The sequence below is a fragment of the Macaca thibetana genome, chromosome 6 (assembly GCF_024542745.1).
Source record: "Macaca thibetana thibetana isolate TM-01 chromosome 6, ASM2454274v1, whole genome shotgun sequence".
In the NCBI taxonomy this organism is placed as follows: Eukaryota; Metazoa; Chordata; class Mammalia; order Primates; family Cercopithecidae; genus Macaca; species Macaca thibetana.
Window position 1 is genome coordinate 45,439,991 of NC_065583.1, and position 19,055 is coordinate 45,459,045.

General features: G+C 46.1%; 2 protein-coding genes across 6 annotated transcripts in view; both read left to right on the forward strand.

Moving 5' to 3' along the window:
- Positions 1 to 19,055, forward strand: part of TRPC7 (transient receptor potential cation channel subfamily C member 7) — a 142,588-nt gene that overhangs the window by 120,312 nt on the left and 3,221 nt on the right. For all 4 annotated transcript variants that reach the window (XM_050792754.1, XM_050792755.1, XM_050792756.1 and 1 more), the window contains 4 exons: positions 2,700 to 2,895; positions 8,313 to 8,534; positions 9,215 to 9,295; positions 18,232 to 18,307. In XM_050792754.1, the coding sequence (XP_050648711.1) occupies positions 2,700 to 2,895; positions 8,313 to 8,534; positions 9,215 to 9,295; positions 18,232 to 18,307 (575 nt within the window). The remainder of the gene's footprint in view (positions 1 to 2,699; positions 2,896 to 8,312; positions 8,535 to 9,214; positions 9,296 to 18,231; positions 18,308 to 19,055) is intronic.
- CXCL14 (C-X-C motif chemokine ligand 14) overlaps positions 1 to 19,055 on the forward strand; it is a 728,461-nt gene that overhangs the window by 75,919 nt on the left and 633,487 nt on the right. The gene's annotated exons all lie outside the window — the stretch shown is intronic.

A 19,055-nucleotide genomic window follows, 5' to 3' on the forward strand; every position in this document is an offset into this window, starting at 1 on the left:
TGCAGCTGGTTGTTGCTCTGGAGGCGTGGCTCCCACTCTGGCAGTCCCAGTGAGTTTGGGCGTCTTGTAGAGCCTCCTGGAGAAATGGCCAAATCCAAGTCCAGGAGTTACTCCTTCAACTACAGAATAGAAATAAAACAGATGTGCGGTACTGAAGATTGTCTGGAAGACAGACAACAAATTGAACAGATCAGCATTCCAGGCCAGGTTAATTGTCCTGAGCTGTGGGGGTCAGGTAAAGGAGGGACAAAGGCAAAGCCTCGAGATTTGTAAATATTACCTTGCTGGAACACATACTGCTTAATAAGCCAGGCCTGTTTATTCAGATTATTGACACAATACCTAAGACAAGGCACCAAGGATAAATTAGGGCTCAGTGGCAAAATTTATGGCAAGATGCAAATGAGAAAAAAATGGAAGCTGAATGTAGGCCCACTTTCCCTAGTAGAAATTCAGAGGGTTTTCCCTGGATGTGTTCTGTAATTGCTCACTTCATTTGTGTCAGCCAAAGGTTTCTGGGTTGTTCCAAGGTAAGAAAGGGAAGATGAATTTGGGTAAAACCTCTCTCTCTGGCAAGTATGATCCATTCCTTGGTTGGTCCATGGCAAGTGTGTAATCCAAGATCAGCCCTTATCTGCCCAGCCTCCCCCTCAGACACTGTGTTCTCCAGTTTTCACCTGATCCTGCCAGGAAGGGAGCAACTCTAAGAGAGATCACGACCTACTGTCACCTTCCAATTTGGAATTTAGGGTTCATCTGTTGGTTTTGGAATCTGTCTGTCACTGTTCCCTTCCACGAGTGTGATAACTGAAAGATTGCTTCATAATGGGACACAGTACTGCAGTGAATCACAACACAGGGTGGATGACATCTTTTCCACACAAAATGCTGCATCTCACATGAGAAAAACAGTTCTCCTCCTTTCCAGAATAGCACCAGGAGCTGGAGCTCTGCTATAAGGGCTTAATACCCTGTTGTTGCTTCTAAACCCCCAACTAAATTATTTCTCACTAATGCTAAAATGAATTCAATGTTTCAAACTCACAGTTTTAAAAGAAACCAAAAACAAACACTGACAATACAATCCCACTTCAAATATCAGTTTTTCAGACTCTGAAGGGTGTGCATAGGGAATGAGCCAAACAACTGGGTAGACACACACACATGCACACACACACACATACACACCCCACACACAATCACACTCAGGAGAGCTGTAAATTCATGCGAGTCAAGAGTTGGATTTTTAGCCCAAGTGACGAGTACCAGTATTTTTGTACATCTTGTCAAATAAATACCAATCCTTGAGAAATGCTGATATTTTTAAAGATCTAGCTAATCCTGGCCATTTGTGGGTGAGTGTTGAAAACCTGAAATGTTAAAGAGGAAAAAAAAAAAGTGCTTTCTCATAGTGGTACCAAAAATCTGGATGAAAACTAAAAGAACTACGCTTAACCATTCAGAAGTTACCAGATACACTTGCATGGTCTAAACCTCCCAACCAAAATCCAGCTTTCTTATTCAATCCCAGGTCATCAACCTGATGCAGGGTCATGGCCATAGAGTATGGACTATGAAATGCACTTGGGTCTTATTCATAATACTGCTGTATTTCAGTTACTTCGTAGTCTCAAAAGGGCCAAAGAGCAGTGTCCTTAAAGCCGAGTCTAACCTGAACTGCCCTCAAGACACGTGCAGCATCTAACCTAAGTGAGCCGTAAGGTGAGGTTTGGGCAGTCACCTGGTGATTTTGAACCATGTGGGCACACCAGAATCTCCACTGTCATTCTTGATAATTCAGCCCCAGTTTAGAAAACTTAATACATGTGGGTAGCCTCAGCTCTGTGTCATGGAGGTCATATGAGAGCCCACCCAGAGCTGCTCATGAGGCTTAAGTTAGCTGCTCTGTGTTGAGTGCCTAGAAGTGTCAAACTCCAGGGACGCCATCCTGCTGTGTGGACACTGCCCACTTTCCAGGTATCTGCCATCACTCCCCTTCACGTGGGCTGTGGAGTCTGAGAAGAAATGGTTAGGGCTTAATGGAAGGAAGAGTGTACTTTCTGGAGCTCATAATGCACAAGAACAAACATTTACCCAGGTGTTTAATTTTAAATGTTTAAGTTAATTACAGTAAGAGAAAAGTGATACCACAACCAGGAGTCCTGATAAATGGATTGAATAAAAAATAGCCTGCCATTTTTAATATTCTTTCAAAGTCTTCTTAGAAATATGAATGTCACATTATCTCAGAATGCAGGTGCCACCAACCAGCCCAGCCCCACTCCAGGATAACTGAGCACTCCAAGGTAAAGCCTGACCAATGGCAACTTTCATTTTAAAAGTTCAAGCTGGCCAGATGCAGTGGCTTACATCTGTCATCCCAGCACTTTGGGAGGCTAAGGTGGGATGATACCTTGAGCCCAGGAGTTTAAGACCAGCCTGGGCAACATAGTGGGATCCCATCTCTACAAAAAATAAAACAATTAGCCAGGTGTGGTGGTGCACAGCTGTAGTCTCAGCTACACAGGAGGCTGAGGCAGGAGGATGCTTGAGTCCAGGAGGTCAGGGCTGGATTGAGCCATGATTGAGTCACTGCACTCCAGCCTGGGAGACAGAGTGAGACCCTGTCTCAAAATAAATGAATAAATAAAATTTAAGCTGATGCAAACTACATGAAAGGACTGTCTGTTTCTTTGCAGAGTTGAAGAAAGTTTTAAAACTTTATTTTGGTCCATATTCGGCTTATCTGAAGTAATCTCAGTGGTGCTGAAATACGACCACAAATTCATCGAGAACATCGGCTACGTTCTCTACGGCGTTTATAACGTCACCATGGTGGTAGTGTTGCTCAACATGCTAATAGCCATGATCAACAACTCCTATCAGGAAATTGAGGTAAGGCCAGGTCACCGAAAATGCTCGCTGTCCCTCATCTATTTACATTGCTGTTTTCAGCAATGAGGGGAATGATGTTAGAAGGCCATGGTTGTTAAATGTGTAGCCAGAACACCAAATAACAGGCATTCTTCCTGGATTGCTTCTAGAAATACTTCTGGTCAGTCTGCCCCATGGCCTTGCTGCTACCACCATGAGGCCCAGCGAGAGTAGAAAGAACTGGAGTCATGAGTCTTCTCTCTTTTAAACTTGTCTTCTCAGGACATCGTGCAGATGACAATGGCAATCAATCAGAATGACTGTCTTTCAGCCCCCCCAGCCCCTTTTGCCTCTCACATGTTATTTATTAAGTACCTACTGTAAGCCAAATCTGCACTAGGCACTGGTGATACCAAGATGACTAAGACACAGTTCCTGCCTAGAGAAACTCATAGTCCAGCGAGGAGATCATACAGGGTGATCAACAAATTCCAATGCCCTGGGGCCAGTGCAGTCAGGTTGTAGGGGGTGGTGTGGGGACAGAGACAGAGATTGACTGTGGGGGAAGCTTCCAGAGGTGATGCTGGAAGGCCATTTAAAATGAGAACAATTTTGCCTGACAGACAACGGGGTTGAGAGAATGTATCAGGAGGCAATTTATGAAAATCTAAAAGGCATGAGCCATAAGCTATTGATTGCAGCTTTGTTTAGAATAGCAAGAAATTAAAAACAAACTAAATGAGCATTAATAGGAATCTAATTAAATAGACTATGATGCATCTGAAAAATGGGATGCTGTGCAATTCTATTTTAAGAAGGATAAATATGTTCTCTAGATGCTGATGGGGAAAGACTTTCAAGTTACAGTGGTAGGAGATAAAAATCAAGTTCCAGAACAATGAATATAGTGGGCTTTCTCTTGTGTAAGAGAGAAAGAAAAGGGAATGTGATTCATTTGTGATTGTATAAGCATATGGAAAGAACAAACCTCTGAAAGGTCCACAAGAAGGACACCACGGCGTGCCTGTTGAGAGGTGGGAGTGGGAGGCATGGTGGGTGGAATTCCTTCTCTTTATACTTTTTGTCCTTTATAAATCATGTTGTTGTTTTACCTACTATAAGATTAAATAAATGAGCTACAGTTAAAACAAAATAAAAAGCACTGACCTATTGACACAACAATTCCAATTCTGGGAATAGATCCAATATGATTTTACACAGATGTTCGTTAAAGGAAAAACCTGGAAATAGTCCATTGATAGGAGAATGTTTAAATAAACTGTGATGTAGTCACACTTTAGAATAAGGTGTAGGATACTGTACATCGACCATGAGAAAGACCGTTTTGTACTGACATGGGAAAATCCCTAATACATTATTAAGTGAAAAAATGCAAGTTGTAGAAAAATACATATAAGGGAATCTAATCTGCATAACACTACAAATGTAAACATATAGAAAGGAACTCCAAGGAGGCGACAGTGCTCTTGACCAGGCCTCCTCTGGGGGAGGGAATGAAAGGAGAGAGAAGATCTCAAATGGGACTTTCACATTTCCTGGGGCACCTCTGTCCTTAAAGTACAAGAAACAATGTTTATGTACTTCTTATACAGAAAAAAGTAAAGATCCCTGTGTATTAACTTGCTAGGGCTTTCCTAAAACATACCACAGACTGCGTGGCTTAAACATTAGGAGTTTCTTCCCTCACAGTTCTAGAGGTCACAAGTCCAAGATCAACATCAGCAGGGTTGGCTCCTTCTGAGCCTCTCTGCTCAGCTTGCAGATGTCCACCTTCTTGCCGTGTCCTCACACACCCTTGCCACCAGTCCAAAAAGAGGGCCCCACCCTCGTCACCTCATTTAACCTCAGTCACCCTTTAAAGGCTCCATCTCCAAATATAGTCACCTTCTAACTTAATGGGGGTTAGGGCTTCTACATAGGAATTTTAGGGGGCACAATTTAGTCTATGTTACCCTCCCCGAAAAAGAGTACTCTATACAGTAGGGAGCACATGAACCAAGGCAGGGAGGGGTGAAGCAGTGTGGTATGCTCAGCGCTGCAAGAGCGTAGATTGAGCGAGGAAAAAAGGCAAGAGGTGAGAGGAAGAGGTGAGCCTGGCCATGAAGCCTCAGCTGTTGCCCTCCAGAAAAATACAGCACATCGTGGATGGACAAACAACACATATATTTTTAAACCATTTTACATACTTAGTCACCAGTGTGGATAATGAGCTCTTGTCCACTAGTCCTTCCTGCCCTTCTGGGCCTCAGTTTCCCCCGGTGTAAGAGAAAACCAGATGGTGCCTGGAAAAACTGCAGGTCTCTGCGCCACTCTCCCCGGCAGTCTGCCATATCCTAACAGGCATGTAATGCTTTGGCTGAAATGACAGTAGCATGGGAAACCTCGCGGTTGGCTGTGAGGGATGCCCACTAGCTGAGGGCAGGAGCAGGCAAGCCCACGGCATGTGATGCCAAGTTATCCCACCACGGAAAGGGGCCCCGACATGCAGAGAGTCCCCTCTGGGCTCTGGACTTCTGGGGCAGGTGAGGGCACACGTTCTCACCTCTCTTACTGGACCATGGAAGGTACCACTGGAAAATGCCAGGCGTTCATGATCACATGTAGTTTTCGTGATGCAAATATTTGTAAACCCTTCCATGAGAACACTAATTTATTGGCTCAGTAGATCTTAAGCCCCTGCTGTCCAAATCCACAACTCACCTGCACCTGCCCCTCCATTCAATTCCCCCCACCCCAGCCCCCTGCCTCTGCAGGCAGCACAGCCTTCTCCAGCAGAGAGCTCTGCCCTGCTCCATTCTGCTCAACCCGCCTCCCCAGCCGCTGCCACGGCATGGCACCCTGCCTGCCTGTGTCTTCACCCCTCTCTTGCTACCTAATCCTTCCTGTCAGCATTTAAATAAGTCTCTTGATCTTAAAAAAAAAAAAAGAAAAAAGAACTATAAAAAATCCTCCCTCTATCTTACTTTCCAGCTCCCAACCTCTTTCTCCCTTGTTCCTTACTGCCAGCATCCTCAAGTTATTTACACTTCTCACTGCCTCTTCCACGAGTTAATTCTTACAAATTCTCTACCCCCCACCCCACCCACCCTTGACCTTGTTGAGGACTGCTCACTCCTCGGATCTGAACCCAAACACCAGCCAGTTTTCCCTGACCCCCAGACTGGGTCAGTGGCCTCAGTACCTAGACCCTCCTCCAGCTCTGGGTACAACAATAGGTAAAAGACTAACTAACTAGCTGTTGAACAGCTGATTATAACCCTGTACTCTTGTGGGCCTCTCCTGGGCCCTTGCTGGGCTCACATCATTGGCCAGACTGTGTGTTCCACCACCGCATGGATTGTCATGCCCAGGGCCTCCCTAGCACATACCAGGTGAATAGCAGGTGCTTCATCAATGCTAAGGGACTGAAGGTTGACTGCTAGGCCTATGCTAGGCTATGGAGATGAAAATCACATTTGTTGAGGGCTTACTAAGTGTCTGGCACTGTTCAATGTCATCTACGCATTAACTCCTTTAATCCTCTCAGCCTATTCGATAGGTATTGCTATGCTTATGTTACAGATGAGGAAACTAAGGCCCAGAGTGATCAGTCACCTGCCATGGTTGCATAGATAGTAAGGAGCAGAGCCAGGATTTAAACCCACACAGGCCACAGAACCCATGCACTTTGCACTATACCACACTTCCTCTCAGGATGGGTGTCCCTGTTACAACTGTCCTGTACAGCGAGACCAGGAGTGAGCCCTGCCCTCACAAAGCTTCCAACCTAAAAGATCCTTGTAGGATGTCCCCAAGTGAACCAGGCCCAGTGTCGATCCTCAACAAAAGCAAAGTGGTCAAACCTGCTGGTTATAACCCTGTACTCTTGTGGTATATCCCAGCAGCCTCTCCTGGGCCCTTGCTGGGTTCACAGCCCCTCAGAGTGTAGTCACTGTCTGTGGAAAGAGGAACCCACTGCCCAGGGAGCACATACGCACTACTGATCTCAGGGCTATGTGAGGGAAGCAGTTTTATCTCCATAAGCTCAAGACACTCAGCTAAAGTTACACAGCTAATAAGGGATTTTGAGCCCAGGTCCATCTGTTTACAAACCCCACACCTCTTTTCTGGTCTCAAACTGCCCTCCTAGGACAGAGGTTCGAGGAACCTGTCTAGACAAAATACACCTGCTCCTCTCGGGGACCCACTCAGCATTCTGGCATTGACACAAGGTCTGAAGGAACAGAACCTGGGTTTAAGTCTAACCCCACTGCCCCAGAAGAGAACACAGCTGGATCCCCTCCTACAAACTACACTCAGGCTTTGCTCCCCTTGAATTACATATGTAAGATATAAACATCCTCCCTGGCAGCACTCTGACCAATAAGAAATATACTGTGCTGTCCAATGTGGTAGCCACTAACCACATATGCCTATCAAGCACTTAAAATGTGGCTGGTCCAGCCAGGCGCAGTGGCTCACGCCTGTAATCCCAGCACTTTGGGAGGCCGAGGCAGCCAGATCACAAGGTCAGGAGATCGAGACCATCCTGGCTAACACAGTGAAACCCCATCCGTAATAAAAACACAAAAAATTAGCAGGGCATGGTGGCGGGTGCCTTTAGTCCCAGCTATTTAGGAGACTGAGGCAGGAGATGGCGTGAATCCAGGAGGCGGAGCTGGCAGTGAGCCGAGGTCGCGCTGCTGCACTCTAGCCTGAGTGACAGAATGAGACTCCATCTCAAAAAAAAAAAAAAAAAGTGGCTGGTCCAAATAGATGTGCTGTAAGGATAAAATTCACACTGGAGTTTGAAGACTTAGTATGAAAACAGTAAGGTAAGCTATCTTAATATTGTTTTATAATGCTTACATGTTGAAATGATATTTTTAATCTACTGCATTAAATATAATATATTACTAAAATTAATTTCACCTGTTCGATTTTACTTTTTAGAATGGAGCTAGTAGAAAATTGAAACTTACCTATGTGGCTCATCTTTTTGGCTCACAATATATTTCTAGTGAGCAGCACTTCTTTAGAGGTTAAAAAATACAGTAACGCCGTGGTGGCTGGTGAATCAGCTAGCAGAGCTATAAAAATTAATGACTAGCCAGATTAAGTGGCGGTGAGAAAAGTTCTTTGGCTAGCTGCATGTGGAGAATGTTGGTAAAAGTACCCAGTGTAGAACAGGGGTGGTTAGTATGAACTGGTCGAGGCTTCTCAGTCATGAGTCCGAAGGACAGAGGCGGAAAGAGTGACCATTGTGCATGGCTTTAGTGAGAGTAAACTCCCCTTCTCTGTGCCATCTGTAGACGCACCAGAGTCCTGCTTAGAAGTCTGCTCTCCGAATGTGTAGGCTGTGTCTCCGCTCCTCAGGATGGGCTCCGTTGTTAAATCGCGGCCTTCGAGGGTGTGTTGTTGTTTCCCTTGTTCCACAGGAGGATGCAGATGTGGAATGGAAATTCGCCCGAGCAAAACTCTGGCTGTCTTACTTTGATGAAGGAAGAACTCTACCTGCTCCTTTTAATCTAGTGCCAAGTCCTAAATCATTTTATTATCTCATAATGAGAATCAAGATGTGCCTCATAAAACTCTGCAAATCTAAGGCCAAAAGCTGTGAAAATGACCTTGAAATGGGCATGCTGAATTCCAAATTCAAGGTAGGTAGCCTGTGGTTTATGGGGCTGGAGAAGGCAGCAGGAGGGGGTGGGCAAGTGGAGTGTGTTTGAGTCATATGGCTGCCCTCCCCCACCCCATGCAAGGGGGGCCAGGGGCTGGGAGGGCCGGTACTCTGTAGAGTCTGCCTGGACACATCTGAAAGCTCCAATGCCAGCAGAGGCTACTGTGATACCCCCCTTTCTCCTTGCAACCCCTTGGAGAGGTGCCCTGCTGGGGACTTAGCAAGCTGCCTGGCTAAGCCGTGACCCCAGTGAAGGGAACACCTTAGTGGACTTGGAAATAGAACAGCTTTTCTCAGAAAGTGTCTGGAAAATGATCTCTGAGAAAAAGGTTTCCTTCCCACTCTCTGGCTCTCCTGGGGATTCTCAGTGTTTATTAGTATGTTAAAACCCCTGGAGAAGAGACATCCATCTAACCTTAACTCAGTGCTTTCCAACCAAGTTGACTAAACAATATTCTGTAACCCTTATTAACATCCTACAGAGCTAAAGGTCCTAGAAACAATGTTCTAGGAAGCCAAGCAGCACCGGGTCAATCAGCTTTCAGAAGCTGCCTCACTGAGACAGCCCCGTATGTGGATACTGTTCAAGTCTTACAAGATATGAAGGGATGCATGTATGTTTTTGTGTGTGATATGTGTGGGTTTGTGTGTTTTATCCAGAAGACTCGCTACCAGGCTGGCATAAGGAATTCTGAAAACCTGACAGCAAATAACACTTTCAGCAAGCCCACCAGATACCAGGTAACCACCCCTTTCCCAAGCATCCAAGCATGGGCAGAAGTAGACTCCACTAAGACACAGATTCAGTCCCATGGCTGTGTCATCCCCCAAGAACACAGCTTCATTCCTTCCTTTATTGCACAAATATTTATTGGGTGCTTACTATATGTCAGGCACTGTGCTACTTCCTGGGGATACAGATAGAGATGTGGTTCCTTCCTCAGTGGCACCTCCAGTCTAGTGACAATGGACAATGAACAAGTCAACACAGAGATAAGTGTATGCCCTCAAACTGATGACAGTGACAAAAAGAAAACAGGAGGACTCAAAAACAGAGAAAAATAGGGAGCTTCTGCTTAGATACGGTTTTCAGAGGGGACATCTTCAAGGAGAGAACAGTCAGCCAAGACCACTCGGATGCAGGAGGCAGCCATATGTGACCTTCCGGGCAGAGGAAGAGAAGGGTGGCAGGTCCAGAGCAGCCTGGCCCTGTGGAAGCAGAGAGCGGAAGGAGGTGAGGTCAGAGGACCAGACCACTGTCAGGATGGGGGAGAGGGTAACTTTGCCCAGGAGGGGAGATAATGAAATTGTATTCGTGCTTTAAGAAACCACCTAACTGCTATAATGAGAGGAGACAGGTGGGGACAAGAGTAAAAGCAGGGATTCCAGTGAGGAGGATGTGACAGTCATTCAGGTACAAGGCATGGTTGCTTGGATTGGGGTATGATCAGGGTGATGGAGAAAAGCAGACAGACGCAATACACTTTCTGGATGTATAGCTGCTGGGCACATATGGGGAGGGTGAGGCACACCCAGCGTGGCTCCCAGGTTTCTTTCTTAAGCAGTCAAGTAGATATAGGTGTCTTCAGACTTGGACTGCCAGCCTGCCAAGTCTGTTGTCAGAAAAATTAGAAAAAGAACTTTTATGCTTCCAATCCTTGCATTGCTTTTGGAAATGAATGCCAGATCTCTGTATCCGTTTGGATCAGCCCATGCACCAGTGATAAACGATAGCTACGGATAATCAATTATAAAAGTGCAGGCCACTCCTTTCCTGCCTTCCACTTCTCGATGATCAGCAGTTTCACCTATGCTGATCGCTTCTTATCAGATGTAAATTTTAAGCTGTCCTGAGCATGCCTTTGGGTGGAGGTGATGTGCCCCTGGTGCCACCTTCCCACAGGGAGCAATTACAGACTTAGATCTTTTAGATATAGGTCTCTAATTGAATCTCTCCAACCATATTTCAGAAGCCAGCTGTGCAGTTAGGAGGATTTAATTGCACAATTAAGAAATGGCTCATCCCTCAAAGAGCTTATAGTTCTGTCAGATGACAGGCGAAAAATTAGCAATGGGCAAATCTTGTGTTTAATCGCGCACAAAATTGTGACTGACTGGTTTGATCTGCTTTGAGCTATTTTACAAAACAAAGCCTTTGGTCAGTGGAAGGATTTTTATTTCTCAGCTTTTCAGAGAGAAGTGTAGATTATCTGTGTCACAGAAAAGATAGATACCCAATGGGTTAGGGCCAAATCTCTCCTAGGTTTTGAGCAGAATCAGCTCCTGAGATACAGGAAGATCAATTCTGTGTGAATGTCCCATCCCAGAATGAATCCTTTCTGAAGGAGACCATTTCCTCTTATTTATTTATTTACGTACTTATTTACTTTATTTATTTATTTTAGACAGAGTTTCACTCTTGTTGCCCAGGCTGGAGTGCAATGGCACAATCTCGGCTTGCCACAACCTCCACCTCCCAGGTTCAAGTGATTCTCTTGCCTCAGCCTCCCGAGTAGCTGGGATTACAGGCATGCACCATCATGCCTGGATAATTTTGTATTTTTAGTAGAGATGGGGATTCACCATGTTGGTCAGGCTGGTCTCGAGCTCCCGACCTCAGGTGATCCACCTGCCTCGGCCTCCCAAAGTGCTGGGATTACAGGCGTGAGCCACCGTGCCTGGTAGGAGACCATTTTCAAAAGCAGTCTCAGAGCAGTCCCCTCTCTGTCTTCCATCCTCGCTGGTTGAGTCCATACTGCCTTGAATCTCCCCAGGAACTTCCTGCTGTGATTACAGAGATTGGTCGTCTACAGCTTCAGGCAACTGATGACCTCGAAAAGCTTTGCTCATTTTGTAATTTGTGACTCCACAGAAAAAGCCTGAGGCGACTTACTCAAATAGTTGTCACAGAAAAGAAGAAACAAAAAGCCAGCCAGTAGGCATCAGAGGAAAGGGACTGAGGGAGCGTAGTCTTTGCACATCGGCTCTTGGCTCCACCCTGCTAGGCTGCATGGCATCGTCCTGAGTCATCATCTGCTCACAATAGGAGTAAACCCTGAGATGTCACTAAAAGACACCTGGATGCAGGCTGGACACTAGCTCAGGTGTAGTCGCCCATATTCCTTGGAGATGGGCACTGTCTTCAACCTCATGTAACAGATGAGGGAATTGAGGCTCAGTGGCCAAGGCCACAGAAGTGACTGAACTGAGATCTCTCTGACTCACAGGGCCCCCCTCTCTCACCACATCATGCTGCCTGGATACTGGCCTATTATTTATCTTCATAGTGTTGCACCAGCACCCTCCTCAGAACCTGTCTTGCCTGTGTTTGACAGTCACCAGGAAGAGACCTATCTGAGCCTTCCAAGCACACAGTGAAGAGGCAAAGAGCAGGAGAAGGCACTGGGGCACTTTTGCTATCACCAGCAGCAAGGACAATTTGAGTGGGGATCTGAGTACGGCTCCTCTCTTTCCTTGGGCCCACCAGTGGTCTTCCAAGTAGCATTGCTTTCCTCCCACAGCAGCTTCCAAATGTGCAGAGAACATTAGCAGCCCAATTCACCCCCTCTTTCTTACAATCCAGGCTCTAGGCAGAGCTGCTGTCACTGAGCACATATTCCATCAGCCTCTCACATGTTGTGGCTCTGAGAAATCACTTAGTGTTCCCAAGAAGATAAAAGCACCATCATTCACACACATTTAGTTACTAAGCTTGCTACTTTTTTGTCTCTTCATTCAATTTCTCGACTGTTAGCGTTTCAGGTGTTTATTCTGCTGTTTGTCAATGCTTCTGCTTTTGTGAGGTCTTTGTTGTAAGGGAAGACAGCTCCTTCAGACTTCAGAGGCTTTCTGTGTTGTTTCCTTAGACTCCAGGGTGTCTGGATTGTTATTTTTCACAAAACCATTTTTTGTAATGTGTTTTCCAGTCTGGGCTCTGCAGACCTGAGACCCAACAATGGAGCAAAACCATGATACTGGTGAGATGGCCAAAGTATGCCTCCTCCCCAAGCTCCCTGTGATCTGTTCCAAGATCCAGCTTGTCAGTTTGTTGGGGCAGGAAGTATACAGACCCACATACTCACTCTGAGAGGTATATTTCTTTATGGTGAAACTAAACAAGTGATATCCCAAATAATAGATAGAATCCAGGCACATCCATCTTTCACATACACGCCAATCTTTATGCTGCAATCTGCTCCCCAAAAGCCAGTGGGGAGTTCTCTTTTCCATCTTCTAAATGGCCTTTACTGAAGAGATCAAAGCAAAGAGGATGGACAACTTGCCAGTGCCTATTTCTTCTATTCTTGTGTCTGATAAACCTCAGTTTAATGAATGACTTGTCCTGTGATCCATTTTGTCCACTCTCTTCCAAATGTTCCTCAATTTCTGTTTTCCTAGGTGACCACATTGCTTCCCTCTGGATCCTACCTCATTGGCCATCATCAACATACAGTATGTGTTCTCTCCCTTGCTTCCTTATCTGTGTCCTCATCTTCCCTGGCTGTGCAGGGAGAGTTGTCTCTCTCATAGAAAGATGTCCTGTATTCCCCTTCACCACCAGCAGCCAGAGGCCATCTGGCCCCTTGTAGTCTGGGCTGGGTCTGGGCTGTGGGAACTGTGTGCCTTCCTCTCCAGACGTAGGGCTCTGCTTGACAACTGCTGTTATCCATTGTGCATCTCATCTTCATCCTCCTGAGTATTCTTTTCCTGAGTGATAGCACTAAATATACTTATCTCCAGTACTTTCTAATGCATGGGGCAGGGCAGGGAGAGTAGACACTACCAGGGACATAGTAACTTGGAGAAAGCTTATTATCTCCATGAAGTGAAAGAATTCTATGGAAGATAGCAAGGAGGTATCTCATACTCATCACAAAACACACACACACACACACACACACACACAGATACACACACATTTCCCCCACATAGTGAAAGAAGGGAAGCTTTCTACGTCCATCTTTTCTATTAGGTTGGGGCAAATGTAATTGCAGTTTTTCCATTTTAATGAAATCAAATAGAAATAGATATCCTATCAAGGGAACCAGCCCCCAGTATTTCAACGTAGGTTCTTTCTATTTTCCATAAGCGTCGGCCGGCTGAGAAACAAAGAGAAAGAGTACAAAGAGAGGAATTTTACAGCTGGACCTCCGGGGGTGACATCACATATCGGTAGGACTGTGATGCCCACCTGTGCCACAAAACCAGCAGGTTTTTATTGAGGATTTCAAAAGGGGAGGGGGTGCAAGAACAGGGAGTAGGTCACAAGATCACATGCTTCAAAGGGCAAAAAGGAGAATAAAGATCACGTGCTTCTGAGGCCAATAAAGATCACAAGGCAAAGGGCAAAATCAAAAACTCCTGATAAGGGTCTATGTTCAGCTTTGCATGTATTGTCTTGATAAACATCTTAAACAACAGAAAACAGGGTTCAAAAGCAGAGAACTGGTCTGACCTCAAATTTACAAGGGTGGAGTTTCTTCCCCACCCTAATAAGCCTGAGAATACTGCAGGAAACCAGGGCGTATTTCAGTCCTTATCTCAACCACATAAGACAGACACTTCCAGAGTGGCTATTTGTAGACCTCCCCCCAGGAATGCATTACTTTTCCAGGGTCTTAATTATTAATATTCCTTGCTAGGAAAAGAATTCAGCGATATCTTCCCTACTTGCATGTCCGTTTATAGGCTCTCAGCAAGAAGAAAAATATGGCTCTATTGTGCCCAACCCCACAGGAAGTCAGACCTTATAATTGTCTTCCCTTGTTCCCTGAAAATTGCTGTTATTCTGTTCTTTTTGAAGGTGCACTGATTTCATATTGTTCAAACACACATGTTTTACAATCAATTTGTACAGTTAACGCAATCATCACAGTGGTCCTGAAGTGATGTACATCCTCAGCTTACAAAGATAACAGGATTAAGAGATTAAAATAAAGACAGGTGTAAGAAATTATGAAAGTATTATTAGGGAAGTGATAACCATCCATGAAATCTTCACAATTTATGTTCCTCTGCCGCAGCTCCAGCTGGTACCTCCTTTCAGGGTCCCTCACTTCCTGCAACAATATCCTCTGTGCCATCCATGTTAAATAGAACTTTTGGCCATTTCTCCAACCATTTCAGGCTTTCTGGTGGCAAAACTGGCTTTTGAAGGTATCAAGTTGTGCAGCATGCACATAACAGAAGGGAAGTTAGGTCTCTATGAGGACATGAAGTTTTTTTGGTTTATGAGACAGAGTCTCACTCTGTCACCCAGGTGGCAGTGCAATGGCACCATCTTGGCTCACTGCAACTTCTGCCTCCCAGGTTAAAGCAATTCTCCTGCCTCAGCCTCCCAAGTAGCTGGGACTACAGGTGTGCATCAACACGCCTGGCTAAATTTTGTATTTTTAGCAGAGATGGGGTTTCGCCATGTTACCCAGGCCGGTCTCCAACTCCTGGCCTCAAGTGATCCACCTGCCTCAGCATTCCAAAGTGCTAGGATTATAGGCATGAGCCACCATGCCAGGCAGGACATGAAGTCTTTAAGAACTGGCAGGCAGTCACACTGCTCTCCCTGAAGGTCCCTGTCACTCTGGGAAGTGCCCTGGAGGTAAGGAGGAAGGCTAAAGTTTCCTGGCACGTCTGCAGTGCTCATCTGGTTCTGCTTCCACAGGAAGCCTTTATAATCCTAATGCACACTGACAGCTTCAAAGTAAACCTTTGCTTTTCTACCCTCTGAGCCCTAGGTCAACAGAAACCCTGGCTCAGGTTGAGCATGCCAGTGCTCAAGAGTGGGTCATGAGCATTCCTGCCAGTGCCAGAGCAGAGACCCCCTTCTTCAAGGGATGACCACTGTATGATGTCACCCAGCCTCTGAAATCTAGTGAGGCTTCCCCCTGCATAAAAAGACTCAGTACCCAGACATGGCCCAAACCCTCTTTGACTAATAGGGGCCAGTTTCCCACATCTCTTTTCCTAAACCATCTTGAGCCTTTATTTTGATGCCCAGATGAAGCCCCAGCCATGGTTTCCATGCTGGTTAAATCTCAGATCTGCCACTTTCCAGCTGTGTGACCTTGGAGAAGTTACATCAGTGTCTGAGCCTCAGTGTCCTCATCTGTAAATGGAGATGACAACTCCCATCTCACTGAGTTTCTTGGAGGAGTCAGTAAGATGACTTTTGTGAGAGGGTGACACAATCCTGGTCTATGGAAGCACTCAATGCATTTGCTTCTTTGCATCTTCATCCTTTCACCCTTCCTCCTGAGGGGCTCCTCTGCATTGAGGGAGACTACAAGCAGGATCTCACCTATCCCAGCCAAATAGGGTTTGAGGGGCACATTTTCTATTACTAGTAAATATACGCCATGGAATGTTCTTAAATACAAAAGGTGCACACCAAACAGGAAGGGCTGCAATTCTGGCTGCACCTATGAAAGGATTTTCCTGAACGTCATTTGACTACCAATCTCTGGCTTATTATTTTACATGAGAAACAGTAAAGCTCTTTAATTGATGGATCCAGAAACTGAAGAACCCTCAATTCCTGAGGTTTGCCTTGAAAAGGCAACCAACTTTAACTAGGTCCCTTTAATTTTGTGTCAGCCTGAAAGCTTGCCGTGGAAGAACACTTCTGAATTTCTTATTCAGTAAGAATGACAGATACCTAGGTGTCTGTTTTGTTATGTTTTTTTTTTTTTTTTTTTTTTTTTCATGAGAACTAGTTTGGGACAAAGTTTTTGTCTTGTTTTGTTTTTCCAACTCAAAGTGAAAGCAGCATTATTGAGTCTCATGGAAAGGGATATGTGTGTGTGTGTGTGTGTGTGTGTGTATATATATATATATATTTTGTATATATATTTTATATAATCTCAAAAAATATTTTTTGAGATATATATTTTATATATATCTGAAATATATATATATATATATTTTTTTTTTTTTGAGATGGAGTCTCGCTCTGTTGTCCAGGCTGGAGTGCAGTGGCATGATCTCAGCTCACTGCAACCTCCTCTGCCTCCCAGGTTCAAGCAATTCTCCCTGCCTCAGCCTCATGAGTTGCTGGGATTACAGGTGCCCACCACCATGCCCAACTAACTTTTGTATTTTTAGTAGAGACAGGGTTTCACCATGTTGGCCAGGCTGGGCTTGAACTCCTGACCTCAGGTGATCTGCCCACCTCGGCCTCCCAAAGTGCTGGGATTACAGGCATGAGCCACCGCACCTAGCTTGAAAGGGGTATGTTTTTATAACTTAGATAACTTACTTTATTGACTAGACTATATCCATGAGAAATTCAGCACTGCAGTTTAACCACTAGTAGGATAAGACCCAGGCTTCTCTGAGAAGGATCAGCAGGAAGCAGCAACGGTCAATTCTTCAGCCTGAAATTAGATCACGACTCAAACCACAGAGCCAGTTGGCCCATGAGCCCAAGGGCTGAGGAGGGGCAGCGCTGGCCTGAATGAGCTAAACCCAGTGTTAACCTAGAGAGCCTTTTGGGTTCAGGTGAAGTCTTGGAATCACAGGCCAGGAAGCATCTCTGTGACAAGCTCTTCACGGTTAAAGGGATGGAAAGAACCATAATTGGTGATAACAAGTAAATCCTCCAGCTCTTTGCATCCAGTTCACTTACTTTTTATTTGCAAGATGCTTTTCCACAGCCTATGTAGCAAAGCTAGGAACAGAATCAGGTCCCTACAGGTCTCTTCAAACTGGAAAATGCTGCCTCTGTCCTCTTGGTCCCCAGGTGTGAGCAGGTGAGAAGGCCACAGGAAGGGAGGACCAAGGAGCAGGGAAATCCCTTCCTCTCTTCCACAGTGCTCATCTCTTGGAAGATTCAGAAGTCTCGGCTACCCGAGTATTTTTAAATCCTGTGATTTCGCAGGAACCCTGGACCAACTAGCTGGCAAAATCCAAAGTTCACCTCCTGCAGTCTTTCCTACACTTGGCTCTATTCTTGGTGTGTCTTAAGTGTTTATTCATGCCTCGCCTGCTTAACGAATTCGGTATTTGCATAATGAACGGAACTTGAGGGCCAAATCCTTCTCCAGTGTGACTCCGGCAGCACAGTGTCAGGCCTGTGGGAAGTGGTATCTCTGTAAAACCCCAGAGGCCCAGCTGTGTCTGCTTCTGCTTCTGGTAGGAATTTTCCAAGGTACAGTGGACTTATCCTCCAAGCCTGGTCCTAACTTCTGTACCCAGCGGATCTCCTCTCATGAAGTGCACACTGCTCACTGTGACCTCCGAGGGAGGCAGCTCCACCCAGGCAGGCCTGCTAAGTCTTCCCCAGCCCTCCATCCTTGAAATAGAACTGAGGTCCAGGAAAGATGACATGACTGAGTAGGGCAGAGCCAGGCCAAGGCCCCTGGAGCAGAGACGTGGATCCAGGATTTCCGCCACTCCCCACTCCACCCTTTCTCTCTGTCTCTCCCTCTCTGCTTGGCTCAGTTTCCTGCCACAGAGAAGTATCCCAGGTTCAGGTGGACATTGTGTCCTGTAGGGGAGGCTAAACAGAGACTGACCAGGTACCCGCACTGTGCAGGGTACCCCTCCAGAGTGAGGCGCCAGGCATGGGAGGGTCGCCGTGGTTGCTGAGGCTCTTCAAGTGAGGGAGGGGTCCTGCTACACCACGCAGGCTGCCTCTGCACTAGGCCCACCCTGTCTGATCCCTTCCTTGCTTGACATTTCAGAAAATCATGAAACGGCTCATAAAAAGATATGTCCTGAAAGCCCAGGTGGACAGAGAAAATGACGAAGTCAATGAAGGTAAGTGACTGGATTTCCACCTGCGTGGTGATTTAAAATAACACGGGTTCTGCGGGTCTCACCGGCCTACGGCCACGGTGTTGTCAGGGCAGTGTGCTCCTTTCCGGAGGCTCCAGGGAGGCTCAGTCTCCTTGGTCATTCAGGTGTCAGCAGAGTGCATTTCCACGGGGCTGCAGGCCTGTCCCCATTTCCTTGCTGGCCTGAGCTCCAGCTGGGCTGCCTTGAGCTCCAGCAGTTGGTCTGTGCATACAGCCCCACCACCTCAGAGCTGGCAGCAGGCATCAGGCACTCTCATGCTTCATTTGCCCTGCCTCATCTTCCATTGTCCCATCTCTGACCCCACTCCTCTACCTTCCTCCTCCACCTTTTTTTTTTCTTTGAGATGGAGTCTTGCTCTGTCACCCAGGCTGGAGTGCAATGGCACAATCTCTGCTCACTGCAACCTCCGCCTCCTGGGTTCAAGCGATTCTCCTGCCTCAGCCTCCTGATTAGCTGGGATCACAGGTGCATGCCTCCACGTCCAGCTAATTTTTTTTTTTTTTTTTTTTTTTAGTAGAGATAGGATTTTACCATGTTGGTCAGGCTGGTCTCAAACTCTTGACCTCGTGATCCGCCCGCCTCGGCCTCCCAAAGTGTTGGGATTACAGGCGTGAGCTACTGAGCCCTGGCCCCTCCTCCACTTTTAAGGACTCACGTGATTGAATTGGTTCCACCAAGATAATCCAGAATAATCTCCTTCTGTTAAGGG